The sequence below is a fragment of the Sturnus vulgaris genome, chromosome 4 (genome assembly GCF_052056855.1).
Source record: "Sturnus vulgaris isolate bStuVul1 chromosome 4, bStuVul1.hap1, whole genome shotgun sequence".
Taxonomy (NCBI): domain Eukaryota; kingdom Metazoa; phylum Chordata; class Aves; order Passeriformes; family Sturnidae; genus Sturnus; species Sturnus vulgaris.
Window position 1 is genome coordinate 64541712 of NC_142246.1, and position 14017 is coordinate 64555728.

Genomic DNA, 14017 nt, shown 5'->3' on the forward strand with positions numbered 1-14017 from the left:
TTTAATGCCTTGTGCTACATGGGGTATCAAACTACATCCTCTAATAATCACTGTCAGCTTCAGGAAAGATCATCTCAGACTGCAAAATTACTTTCTGTTTGTAACCACATTGACAGTTACTTTGCATCACAGCCTCTGTGCTTTTAATCTTTGCTGGTTTTGCATACTTTTCTACAGTGTTTCTCGATATGGTGGCCTCTCTAGGTTTTACTCCAGTCTGCTTCTCATCCCTTTTTGGTCACCCTCAATTTCTCATTAAGGATTCTCTAAAACCTCCTTTGATTCTTTGCTGTTATCCCTTTACATGTTGCTCCTGTCTAATCCTCTAAGCTCATTTACTTTTGTACCAGATTTCTTGCAAATTGACGTTTGAGGGGTTTTTTTGTTGATGCTCTCTTCTGCATAACTGTCAACTCAATCCCCAGACCTCAGAATCTGTTAAGAAGCATTCATCTTGATCAGTTTGTCTCTATTTTTTATCTTACCATCAGCAAAAGCTGACAGGGTCAAAAAAAGTTCTCTTCATCTTTCTAATTTTTTTCTACCTACTCCTGGGCTCACTGTTGCCAACACATTTGTTGTCAGCCAGCCCTACACTTGTAATGATGCCCAAATTCAGTTAAAACCTGTGGGCCTGATCCCTCAAGCTCTTGATGATGACTCTGCTACATCAGTTGAAGACACAAAACCAGCAGGAAATTATGATTTGTTTGTTTGTTTTTCCTCAAAGGATTAATTTTCTAGCTGTTTAGCTTTCTGAAGTGGGTTACAGCACAACCAGACATGCAGCAGGGCCAGTGAGGTACAGCAGTTAGAATAAATTACTGTATGATTACACTACACCCCAGCAATATTTTCCTGAAGTCTTAGCCTCCTCTTCCTGTATTTTCACACCCATACTGAATTCAAACCATGAATTACCTGCTCCTTAATTATTTCTGGAATACACTTATTTCCTTTGTCTCATTGCCTCTAACCTCCTTATGTGGATTCATAATCCTCAGCTTTAGTAGCAGGAACAGCTTCTGACTTTTCAGATGCCCAGTTCTTGTCTGAAAGCCAGGCAAAAATGAAGCCAATGCCTTTCCTATTTCCTTGATGGATGTCAGTCTCCTCTTCCAAGTACCCTTTAGCTGGCTCTACTGCTGCACTCTGTGCTGGCCTTTACAACATCTTTGAAAGCTCTGTGTATTCGTGTCCTTCACTGTGATTCACACAGCACAGCCCTTCATTACCAGTATTCCCTGGGCCAATTTGCTTTCTGCTGGCATCTCAGTCATCATCCACAGCCCTTCTCAGTCACCTTGTATGAATGACAAAGTCTGCCCAGGCTGCCAGAACCTTTCCTTTCAGACATTTTGCTCCTGTTGCTTATCAATGCTTATACAACCTAAGAACAAACTGTTTATTGTTGTCTTCCTTAATCTCTTGTCTTTTTGCTTAATGTTTTCTTCTAAGTAAGATCTCTTTAAGGCAGGGAGTCCTCCTTCATCAAAAAGGGAGAAGCACCCACGGTGTTATGGTCACTCCTGTAGATAATTACTTAATGAGTGATACTAAACCAGAGATATATGTGGAAGCTCAACAGCAATCCGCTGTGGTTTGGCATTCAGTACATGCAGTACAGCAGTTAAACACAACAGTTTTTATTTGTGTGTGGCAATGTCACCACCCTTTCTGCAATAAAATCACTGCTTGCCTTCTCTTTTTCTGTTGTGTTTTTCCCCTCAGCTGGAAGATGATATTATAGCCAAACCTGATTTTATTGAAAGTATAAAAAGCTTTGCTGCTCAACAGTCCCAAGATTGGATGGTTCTCGAGTTCTCACAGCTTGGATTTATTGGTAAGTATTAAGACCTCAGCAGGATCAGCTGGGTTTGGAGCTGTGTAGATCAAAAAGGTCTCATTCAGAATTACACCTCAGAGCATATCAAAACTTCCTCAGCTCTTCAGGAAACATCCCACTGAAAGTAGTTGACTTTCTGTTCTCTTTAAAACTGTCTTTTTAATACAGAGTGTCTGCAGCATAGAATCTATAATTGAGTGCCCATAAGGAGGAAGTTGTTCCACCTCAGGGAATTATATGCGCCTGTAATGTGTAGTTCTCTTTTCAAGAATGGAATTTGAACAACCTATAAAAAAAAAAACAAACCACTTCCTTTTCTTTGTGGAGGAGAATATGCATCCCATATCATAGGGCTGGATGATCAGCAACTCTTTAAAGCCAGATTCCATGTGAAGTTTTTCATTAAATATCATAATTACATTCATGTATGCAAGGCTGGTGTGATACTTAAACATTTATTTAAATAAATTACATTTAAACATAAAGCTGGTGATTCTTGCATAGCAATAAAAATATACCTTCCTGTCTTGCTTTCAGGAAAATTATTTAAATCAGAAGATTTACCGTTCATAGTGGAATTTTTCCTCATGTTCTATAAGGATAAGCCCATAGACTGGCTTATAGACCACCTGCTCTGGGTTAAAGTGTGCAATCCAGAAAAGGATGCAGTAAGTATAACTGAGTTTATTTATGAACATAAATAGCATTCAAACACTCTCAGTGACAATATTTATTTTCAAAAAGTGGAATAGAAATCTCTCAAACTGGACTTACTTTAGACTGATCAGAGTTTCTGCTCCTTCTTGGGTTTTAGGGTTCAGTGGTTTTAACTGGTGCCGCCAGTTCCTGCTCCAGGATTTGCACTTGTTGCTTTTGTGTTGATAAAGGAGCAAGAAGAAACAGACAGGAGTTGTGCAGAGCAGGAGATTAAGGGGAGTGGAACAAACAAGCTTCAAGTTTTACCCTGTAGCATAAGTGACTTCTGGGCATAGCAGAAGGTCCCTGCATTTAGACTTAGTAATGCACTGCAGAGTCTCTCTAGACCCACTTCATACAGATAGGAGCAAGCTTTTAAATCTTGCTCTATGGGTTAAGCCAGCTCAGAGGAGTTGAAGTGAGCCTCAAGAAACTAATTTAGGTTCTTGCCTGCCTGTGAAAACAGATGAAAAACCAGATGCTGTTATGTTGGCATTGCCCATTCCAGATCTACCATGTGCCAACTTCCATCCAATAGATGAAATACTTTATGGCTGTTCCATCTTCTAAGATCTGATTCCTGCCTAAAATGAAGCTGTGTTCCTAAAAGGCAAGCAGGCAGCTCGTGGAAGTCTGCTCTGACCAAGCCAAAGCAGAGTAGTTTCCACAAATTTCTAATGAGTTTCACTTCTGCATTTGCAATTTCAATTGCTGTGGGTAGTGAAAGCCTACTGAGATAGATCAGTCTCACATGGCCCTTGGGTGGGAATGTCCAGTGGCATGACCTGCTGGGACTATTCATGAGAATGCAGAAAATGGAGACTGGGAGAAGGCTGGGGATCCCAGCTGTGGTAACTTTGCTGTTTGACAGGTTAAAGCAATGATCTTTCCTATAGGCACCAGAGAAGGCAAGCTGGCAACTCCTCACACTTCCTCCTTTCCAACCGAGAGTGTCACAAGGTGATCACACACTGTGCTGCACAGGAGGGGTCAGCAGGGTATTTGTGTGTGGTTTCTATGTGCCATCCTGTGATGATGGATGTTTGGCCTGTTTTTATGTAGAATCATAGAATTGTTTGGGTTGGAAAAGACCTTAAAGACCATCTTATTCCAACCCCATACCATGGGCAGAGACATCTTCCACGTGACCAGACCTCAGAACCTCATCCAACCTGGCCTTGAACATCTCCGGGGTGATCCACACACAGCTTCCCTGGACAACTAGTTCTGTGCCTCACCATCCTCACAGGAAAGAACTTCCCCCTAATAGTTAATCCAAACCTACTGTCTTTTAGCTAGAATCCATTCCTTCCTGTCCTGTCACTCCTGTAAAAAGCCTCTCTGTGTTCCTGGAAGGCTACAATTCTCAAAAGCTTATTTTCTGCAGGCTGAACAATCTCAGTTCTCTCAGCCTTTCCTCACAGGAGAGGTGCTCCAGCCCTCTGATCACCTTGGTGATCCTCTGGATTCAGACAGAGAGGTTCATGACCTTCCTGTGCTGGAACCCCAGAGCTGATGCAGCACTTCAGGAGGGCTCTCACCAGAGAAATCAGAGGGGCAGAATCCCCTCCCTGCCCTGCTGCCCATGGTGCTCTGGATGAGCCCAGGACACGTTTGGCTCTCTGGGCTGAGTGCTCTCCTCCACCAGCACCCCCAAGTCCTGGGCAGGGCTGCTCTCCATCTGCTCATCCCCAGCCTGAATTGATACTGGAGGTTGCTCTGACCCAGGTGCAGCACCTTGCACTTGGTCTTTCTAAACCTCATGAGATTCCCATGGGCCCATTTCTCAACCTTGTCCAAGTTTTCAGCCTGGACTGACTATTAACATACCCAGGGTCAGCTACATCTGCTCACCAAGTTGGAAAAGAGCCATCAGATCTCTGCATGGTTCAGAACCTTTGTCGTGTTTGCCTCCTGTGAACCATCATTCACTGCCCAGATCCCCAGTACCAAAAAAAGCCACGGATCTGTTAGAGCAGGTAGAGAGGCCATAGAAATGGTCAGGGGACTGGGGACAGGCTGAAAGAGTCAGAGCTCTTCAGATTGAAGAAGAGAAAGCTTCAGGGGAGACAAAACAGCACCTTCCAGTACCTAAAAGGAGCTTGTAGGCAAGAGGGAGAAAGTCTTTTTAGGTGTTGTGACAAGACAAGGGGCAACAGTCCTAAACTCACAGAGGGGTATGTTTAGATTGGATATAAGGAAAATATTTTTTATGGTTAGGGTGGTGAGTCACTGGCACAGGTTGCCCAGGAAAGGTGTAGATGCCACATCCCAGTGTTTCTGACCAGGCTGGATGGGGCCCTGAGCAACCTGGTTTAATGGAAACCTGTCCATGGCAGGGGAGTCAGAACAAGATGATCTTTACAGGTCACTTTGAACCCAACCATTCTGTTTTTGTGCAGTGGCCTGTGTCTATCAGGTGCAGTGGGAACTGCAGGCTGCAAGGGTGGAAGCCCTGACTCAACAAGCAACCTTATCTCAGTTTCTGCAGAAAAGACTACACCAGCCTCATGCCACTGATTATCCTCAGCTGCTGCCAGAAGCAGCTCTTTGAGTAGTGCTGCCATAGCATAAAACAAGACATTCTAGAGCCTGCAGTATTGCAGGAGATGAGTTGCAAACCCTGTCAGTAGAAAGATCACAAATTTATTTTCTTAAAATGATTTCTTCTTTACTGAAGTATAGTGTGCCTTTCAGAGAAACAGCTGCCAGTAAATCGATTTGCACACAATGTTTTGTGGTTTCACACTGTTTTGCTGAATATCTGCTGTGGACAAAAATAAAAAGACTTAGTTTTTTTAACAGCTTTCCAGGGTGCTTTGAACTTGTAATTAGTATTCCTGTGGAAACTATAAATCCCTCATGAGTTTTGATGGTTTTAAGCCCGCTTTAAGAAGACTTAATAACTTCTGGCTTTAGAAGGCATTGATATAGTTAATGTAACATTTTTCTTTTATAGAACTGAAAGCACTTTCTGGAAGAGGTAAGCACATTATACTCTCAAATTTTAAGGTATGAGACCTGGGATACAAAAAAGTCAAATGATCTTCCAAACTCATGTAATAATTCTGTGGCAGCACCAAGACAACAACCCAGGGAGTCTCATTTTAGCTCTTTGCTCTGTTCCTTGCCATTATGCTTCCATTGACATATTAATTACTGTGGCATGTTTGTGTCATTGTATCAAACTACAATGCTCTATATATACAAAGAAAAAAATTACATTTAAAGAAGTAGTTTCTTGATCTTTGAATGACACCAAACTCCAAAATTAATATCAATTACAGTTATTTAATTCCTTGATATATGTCATGTCCCAGGTGTAGTAAACTGGAAGATTGTGGTTGAAACACAGTATTTAATGCCTTTATCTAATTATGCTGTAAAAGATCCATAACTTATAATACATTTAAAGCCTCTCAAACACAACAGAAAGAGGCAAAATTATGAAGATTGAAATGTAACCAGAATCTATTTTAAGAAGGCCAGTTTTGTTCAAAATAGTTTAATTAGAATGATATGGCAAAGCTAAGAGTTGAAATAAAGTTTCCCAGAAACAGTTAAGAAATAAATCAGTTTCAGATTTGAGTCCATTTTTGTCACCCTGAGATGTGATTGATCACATACTGTGCAGAAATCCCTGAATTACTGGTGGCTGAGCCTTCAAATCTAAATAAGAGCATGAGGGGAATTCTGAGTTTTGGTCTAGAAACAGTGTATGTGACATAAGGTGACTATGAATTTAAGAATTACTCTTTTAAATATGGATTAAAAATCATGATCTGTACCCTTAACTACATAATGAAATTGCCTTATGGAACAAAGTTTGTGTCTCCTTGGTTAAATAATGTTTCACTCTCTTTTGCTTTCTTTCCAGGCCCAGTGCGAAATAGAAAAGTCAAAGTTACGTATCCGTGCTAAGCCATCTCTCTTTCAGCATATGGGAATTTATTCATCATTGGCTGGGAAGATACAGAATTTGAAAGTAAGAATAAGAAATTATTGCCATATTTTTACATTATATGTTTGTGTTCTGACTTTTTTCTCAAATGAGTTTCAAGGACCACGTCTTTGGCATTAGATGGCATTTCCATATCCAATTATGTTGTTTTACAGATTTGGGAGAGAATTTTGATCTGGCATCTAGGCTGGAGGTGGAGTACTGCTCCTGCACAAACACCTTTGAATCTCTCATCTGAACAGCAGCATTTCATGGCATATAGGAACCCTCTTCACAACACAAGGTTTCACATGCTCTGCTCCATGCAGACAAAGCCATGATGGTTTGTTTTGGCTGAGCAGTTCACATTCCCAATAAGAGGGATAATTAAGAAGGTATATTGGTGGCTCAAAGGTGTGCTTAACTTGATGGCCACAGATTTTTAGGAAGAGTTCAGAGGGCAAACCACATATCTGATAAGGACATGAGCAATGAAGACTTCAGAAATCTCCTGATGGTGCCATCTAGACTAATGAAAAGATTTCTCAGTTGGATCAGACTAGAGATTCACACAGCCTTTAGCAGAGCCCAGCAATCACATGTTCTGGCAGAAGGCATCCTAGACAACTATGAAATAGCCTCCTGTGAAGATTTTTATTTTTAAATCTTGGCAGCTAAGAGACAATCAGTGCAGCTCTGTCTGCAAATTCTAACATTGAGTTCCAGTGATTACACTGAAATTAATATTCTATATCTATTAAAAACAGATAGATATTTTTTGACACTGAGGTGATTATTTTCTGGAATAGCTTCCTGTAATAATTACAGATATCAGTGCACCTTTTTTTCCATTGTATGAGTAAAATAATATTTCTTTATATCAACAGGATAAAGATTTTGGAAAAAATCAGCTACATAAAGCACATAACAATCCACCTGCAAAAGTGGATACAAGCCTAAGAATATACCAGCAATATACCTTGGAAAAAGTTTATAAAGGACAAGACTGTTTTTGGGCTTCAGCTCCAGTGGCAGGTGACTACATCAGGTTCACATTTTTAAATCCACTAGAAGTTGAAAAGTAAGTATTGCATGATATGGAACATGGAAACCTACATATTTCCAGTTTGGAAATGCTTGAGTCCATTCGAAATTATCAGTGCTTAACTGTTTGCATAAACCTTGCTACTGACAAAAAAATCCATGATTTGCTATTTATCTGCTCTTCTTCTTGAACTCCCCTCCTGAAATACATTTCTTCATGGGTAAATGGAGAGCTTCTTAATCTTTTTCCTATTATTGTTATTCCTTCAGGTGAATATTTTACACTCTCTCATGGTAGTTCTCAAAGGAATTTGTTTTTAACTGATGAATTTCATCAATGGTGTCAGTGAAAGCTTTATTTGTGTAGCTGCCAACAGAAAGGCTGTTTGTATGATGTCAAGTCAATCTCCACCCAGTGAGCTGCAGTGAATGACAGTTGTTACAATAAACACTGGTGTTCTGTATTAATTAACTGGTTAATGCTTTATGAAACGTGGGTAGGCTGTAGTTTTGCATGTTCCAGTTACTGGGAAGCTGCATTGAATGAAGCTAACTTACATATGGTATTGTCTAATGACTGATGCCTTGAGAGGCTACCTAGAGCAGAGGCTGGATGGTGTTAAAGGAATAAAGTAGGTATTTATTGAAAGGCCTTCTAAGGATACACCTTGGGCAGTCCAAGATCCTGGCCATGACTACACCCAAGATGGACTCTGAGTCATGAGTTTTCACACTTTTATAAGTTTTGGTCCATTGACATATTGGGGTTAATTGTCTAATTACAGCTCCAGGTTATGAAGTCCCATCCTCCCAGATTGCTCTCCTCAATTCAACATTGTTTACACTTTTTGGGCCTGAAGCTGCAATGGTGTCCTTGGTTCTTGGGCTGGAAAACAATTGTTTTGTCTGACTAAATTGTGAAGAGAACTTGCTAACACTTTATATGAAATTCAGAGTTCTATACTAATGCAGTACAGAATCTAGAAGATATGAAATCTAAAACTTAAGGCATCAGTCCCAGCCCCATTACATTGCTAGTCTGTGAAAATATATGGTCAATCCTATAATATTTGGTGGTTTTAACCCTTGAATATTTGATATCAGAGGAGACAGTTTGATGATTGAAATTCTCTTAGTTCTTTTTGGATCTAAAACCCCTAAGAACGCTTTATGCCAGAAACTTAAAACCAAACAGGAATTTTTATTCTTAGAGGTTCTTGTTTGGATTCTTGTTTGGTCAATGCTCTTGCTTATTGGCTGTAAAGGAAATTGTTTAGGAGCACATGAGTTGAACAGTGTTGATAAAAAAGGAGAATTCTCCTAGAATGGCCTAGTAGAAACAGAAATTTTTGCTGTCACTCACCTTCCAGAAGCCCATTCCACTTCAGCCTTACAATTATAGGAACAGATCAGAGGGCAGATCTTCCTTAGCCATTTAAACATTGGAAATTAATTTATTTGGAACTTGAGCACTAAAAAGGGGCAACAATTGCATTTGTGGCCCCAGAGAAAGATGGTTTAAATATTTGTTCTATTTAAAATAAAAATACTATATTATGGTTTGGTTTATAGTTTCAAGGCCTATTTCTGTTCTCTGTAACCCAAAACAGATAAATAAAAGGTGTCTGAGTCTTTCCTTCTAAACTGGAAAGAATTACTTCCTTAGAACTCTTCTAAAGCATAAAATACCTGGAAATAATACACCTTTATCATCAGGTACTTGTTCAAAAGTGGAAACATGGAGCACCCTGGTGACAAACTGTTTAACACTACTGTGGAAGTCTTGCCAGCTGATGTAAGTCTCTCATTTAGAACCATATTTCATTTTCAGAATGATATTCAGCATAAAATGTCATACCCTAGAAAATACTTCTTGAAATGTTATTGTTTTATTTTTTACAGGAAACACTAAGAAAAGAATTGATTGCTAATGGAAGTAAATTTAACTACCCAGCAACCAAAGACGGATATTTAAAAATAGGTAAATTGTTCATTGTCACTTCAAAACCAGAAATTCTGTTCCTATATATGAAATGTATCTGCTCTAAAGGATTTCACTAACTCTGTGATAAATTCAACATTCCAAGGTGAACTAGTAAGGAAAAGAAACCCTTTGCATTACTGCATATTGCAGTGTGTGGTGTTTGACCAATGACTCTCCTATTTTGGTTTAAATATGAGTGCCAAGACATCTAATTAGCAGGAGAACTAATTCCAGTCCCTGTGAAGGGTTTGCATGGCAAGGTTTTGGTAGTTGGGGCAGGGAGGAAACTACAGGGATGGCTTCAGTGAAATGCTTTCAGAAGCTTCCCTTATGTCCAGAGGAGCCAGTGGCAGCCAGCTCCAGGACAGACCTACAACTGGCCAAGGCTGAATCCATCACTGACAGGGGTATTGTGGGATAACTTATTTTAACAAGGGGGCAGAAGAGCTCTGTGTAACAGCAATTGTAGCTGGAGACAGGAGGGAGAATACATGAGAGAAAAAACTCTGCAGACACCAAGGTGAGTGAAGAAGGAGGGGGAGGATGCCATTCTGATTCCCCTGAGGAGGAAGGAGTAACAGAGACATGTGAAGAACTGACCATGACCCTCATTCCCTGTCCCCCTGCACACTTGGGGGTAAGGAGGTAGAGAAAATCAAGAGTAAAGTTTAGCCCAAGAAGGGAGGGTTCTTAAGATTCAGTTTTATTTCTCATTACCCTACTCTGATATGAAAGTTTATTTTTTTTTCCCAAGTCAAGTCTGACTTGCCCATGACAGTAATTTGTGACTGACAGATCTCTCCTTGTCCTTATTGCAACCCACAAGTCTTTTCCAAAACATGTTTTCCCGAATGTGTTTCTGGATTTAATTTATAGTTTGTAATTTAGAGCTTTTTCACAAGTTTGCTTGGAAGTGTATTTCATTCTAATAAATGTTCGTATTTGTGTGGGTTTTTTTTATTAAGGGGCTTTTGAAAATGGCATTGCAGAAGGCAGCATCAATCAGGCAATAGGAAGAATACAGGCTATTCGTTTATCAGTCAGTTCTGATTCTCCAGTGTGGGCAATACTGAGTGAGGTAAGCACGTCAATAAAAGTTTTTTTATTATTATTATTATTCATTATTAAATGAACTTTGGTTCTTCCAATCATATAGTATTGTTAATCATTCATCTTACTGAATTTTGAATAGGATTTTGTGTGGAAAACACAAGTGAAGAATTATATTAATTATTTTCAGAAGTTAAATGTACTTCATTGAAAGTGCTGGAAATGCTCAAATGGGATGATTCTCCAGTTTTGCAATGCTGTAACTGTAGTTGCTAGGACTTGGGTTTTGACAAAGCTCTTTTCAGTCACCATCTTGCATATTAATTTCATTATGTCAACATTTTCAGATGAACCTCTGATATTTTAATTCTTCCAAATTTTTCCCAAGTGTTTAAATGTCAGTAAGTCCATAAATAGAAAATACTCAGCAGAAGTCACAGAAGAGAGTTACTACAGCCTTAAACCTTAGCCATAGCTGGAAGAAGAGAAAAACTAATGTTGTAGGCAAAACTCCTGCAGATTTTAGAAAATAATAATTTGGTTTTTTTCCAGGTATTTATCAAGACATCTGAAAACTGAAAAAAATACATTTTTGGTGTGTCACTTGTTATGTAGTGCTTGAAAACAAGGCTGGCTACAACAGAAAATAAAAAGGGCTGGGTCAAAAATCAATTCCACACCCATTTAATTATTAATACCCTGTATTAGGAAAGAGTTGAGATAAATCTTAGGTCTTTATATGACAAGGCATACGAAAAGAACATTAGTAATTTCTATAAAATGTTCTTGAGTAACATGTCATATATAAAAATCTCACCTTAGTTTGGCAACTTTAAATAGATATTATTATAAACAATTGATAAGGCATTACAGCCTGCCTCAGGGACTAAAGCATAAAGGTATAAAAGTTTCAGCAGAAATAAAAATACAGACTTTTTTGAAAAATATTAAGGACGCGGCATTCAACTCCATTAAAAACACTGGTCAGTTTGGTAGGGAAATAAGAAATGAAGGAAAAGTTGTTAATATTCATTCATTCTCAGGAGCAACTTAATGTTATGAAAATTCATCTCAAGCTTAATATAAATGTGTTTCAGCCTTAATGTAGCATAAGTTATGTTAATTTTTTTTTTTTTATGAGAAGTGCCTATAAATTACCATTTGAATAACTTGAAACTTAAACAGGTATTTTTTGGAAGATTCTAAAACTTCCCAGTGAATTGTGCATTGAATTAATTACAGGAAGTAATTTTTTGTAGAAAGAAAATCTTTTTAAATAAAATTTTGCATCCTCGAATTAGGTAATCAGCGTGTACTGGTATTTCAATCCTTGTCACAAGTTCAACTTCAACAGACATTTGAAAATTAAAAGTAAACCACAGCAGTCTCATTTGGAATGTTTTTGGGAAATGACATTGTACTTTGTACATCTACCTGTTAATGGGCAGAATTCTGGTATCACTTCCTTTGCATGTGAAGCTGCACCGTCACTCCCCTGCACAGGCATTGCATCCTGACAGCAAGAAATAAACTGCAATATGTGGATTTGTATCGAATGGGTTACATTAATGTAGAGTTGAATTCCTAATGCCACAGTGTTTTTCATTTAGAATGAGATGGAATTAATTTTTTTACATTAAAACAGTTTGGAAGAGTGTTTTTTTCCAAAGACAACCCCTAGTAATATTTTCATAATATCGCTTAGAGGCTTATTGTTTATTTATTTTACTTTATTTATTTAGACTTTTATGTACAGGATTCTTTATATACTGTGGTGCTATATATATGTGCATGTAGATATATCTACATACATATATTGGACCAAATACTGCAGTTTTCATTAGGTTAGGAGTTTAATGCCAGTTAAGAATTAGTGCAGTAATCCAGCATGCTTAGAGGTATACTGGGAGACACCTTTGTCCCTCAGCACCCACAGTGAAAACATAAAACCTTATTTTGCCATTGCTTTCACTGCTGAGAGTAGTCTGTATTCAGGGTGCCTTACACTCACTTTTTACAGAGCAGTGTCATGAATGGATGAAATTCCAGAGCAATTATTTAAATCAGTGAAAACATCGAATACTATGAATAATTTAGTATATTTAGATGATTTTGCTACCAAAACATCTTATTTTCACAGTGAAATGAGATTTCTCTCTAGTTGTTGAAGCATACTTTCAAGCTCATCAGAAGCTCATCAGAATACTTGAAATTGTATTAGGAAATGACTGGACTTAAAAAAAAAATTAAACGAAATTTTTCATTCTGTGCTGCCAGCTTTGTGCTTCATTCTTTGTTTTTGTTTTTACATATTTTATGTAACCGTTGTAATCACAGAATACCCTTCTCAACACTGATGTAAATGAGGTTTTAGTTGTGAATTTAGTTGTGAATGCTTCACAAGAACCATTAAATCTTTCCCTTGCTTTCACAAAAGCAGAGGTTTCTTGCACAAGTCTGCAAACTTATAAAACCAAAGAAACCTCCTAAGAGGAATTCTGGATTTTCACTGAAGCAGCAATAGCAGAAAAGCAGGTAATCCAGCCCCAGGAAGTTTATGAGAAGGGAGTGCAGTGGAAGAACACTCCAGCAATAAACATTGCCGTGTGTTATTGGCAACAGCCACCACTGGTAAGTGAATTAGCTGGGTTTGCTCACAAGGAGTGGTTACAGAACACCTGCAGCCTCCTTTCCACCCTGCAAGCAAGATGTCACCTGTGCTTTTCCATGTAATAATCCTGTTAGCACTGAACCTTCACACACGGCGGCTCCGAGGCCAGATCAAAGGCTGAATAGAAACCTTCCCATAGGAAGGCTTCAGTTCAGGTGCAGGGAATGAGGAACTTCCTCTAACTTTATGAGTGACTGGTTTTGAAGTCTAGGCAATTGTGATTGTAACTTATAAAACCAAAGGTGATAAACCGTAAGTGAAAAAAAAAAAAAAAACAAAACAAACCTCCGGGAAGTGTTTCAGATTACAAACCAGATCACCAGGCTCACTGAGTGGGAAATTTTACTTCAGTAATTTCATGTGGTTTAAAACATAAAAGTCTCAAAAATAAGGTCTACCTCAGGCTTATTGTGCATTAACTTAATCATGTTTAATGTCTCTATGATAAGAAACCACAATTTTCAAGCTAGTTCCACTACCAAAATCCTCCAAAATCATCAGGAAAAATAAAACTCCCTCAACACCTTTTTGTTATTAGGGAGCAAGGCATTACTTTATTCTTCACCAAGAGGTGTGTGCAGATGACAGAGTTTCAGCCTCCATGCTGGCACAGATACAACACTTTTTCACTTATTTATGCATTTTTAGCAAAGAAAGGAATTAATGTTTGGAATTGTGTTCCAAGTTACATAATTCTCTTCATTAATTAGTATTCTATCCTCTATTGGTTATAGATTTCATACCCTTCATGCTAATTTGGTCCATATTGTTTTAGTCCTTTTATCA

At 38.5% G+C, this 14017-nt stretch overlaps 1 protein-coding gene across 1 annotated transcript in view; it reads left to right on the top strand.

Moving 5' to 3' along the window:
* The window catches only part of MGAT4D (MGAT4 family member D), a 39685-nt gene extending 26857 nt beyond the window's left edge, over positions 1 to 12828 (top strand). Inside the window, exons 8-15 of the mRNA XM_088164147.1 lie at positions 1732 to 1843; positions 2384 to 2514; positions 6420 to 6527; positions 7370 to 7563; positions 9243 to 9321; positions 9429 to 9507; positions 10476 to 10588; positions 11113 to 12828. Coding sequence (XP_088020273.1) covers positions 1732 to 1843; positions 2384 to 2514; positions 6420 to 6527; positions 7370 to 7563; positions 9243 to 9321; positions 9429 to 9507; positions 10476 to 10588; positions 11113 to 11139 — 843 coding nt within the window. The 3' untranslated portion in view covers positions 11140 to 12828. The remainder of the gene's footprint in view (positions 1 to 1731; positions 1844 to 2383; positions 2515 to 6419; positions 6528 to 7369; positions 7564 to 9242; positions 9322 to 9428; positions 9508 to 10475; positions 10589 to 11112) is intronic.
* The last annotated feature ends 1189 nt before the right edge of the window (positions 12829 to 14017 follow it).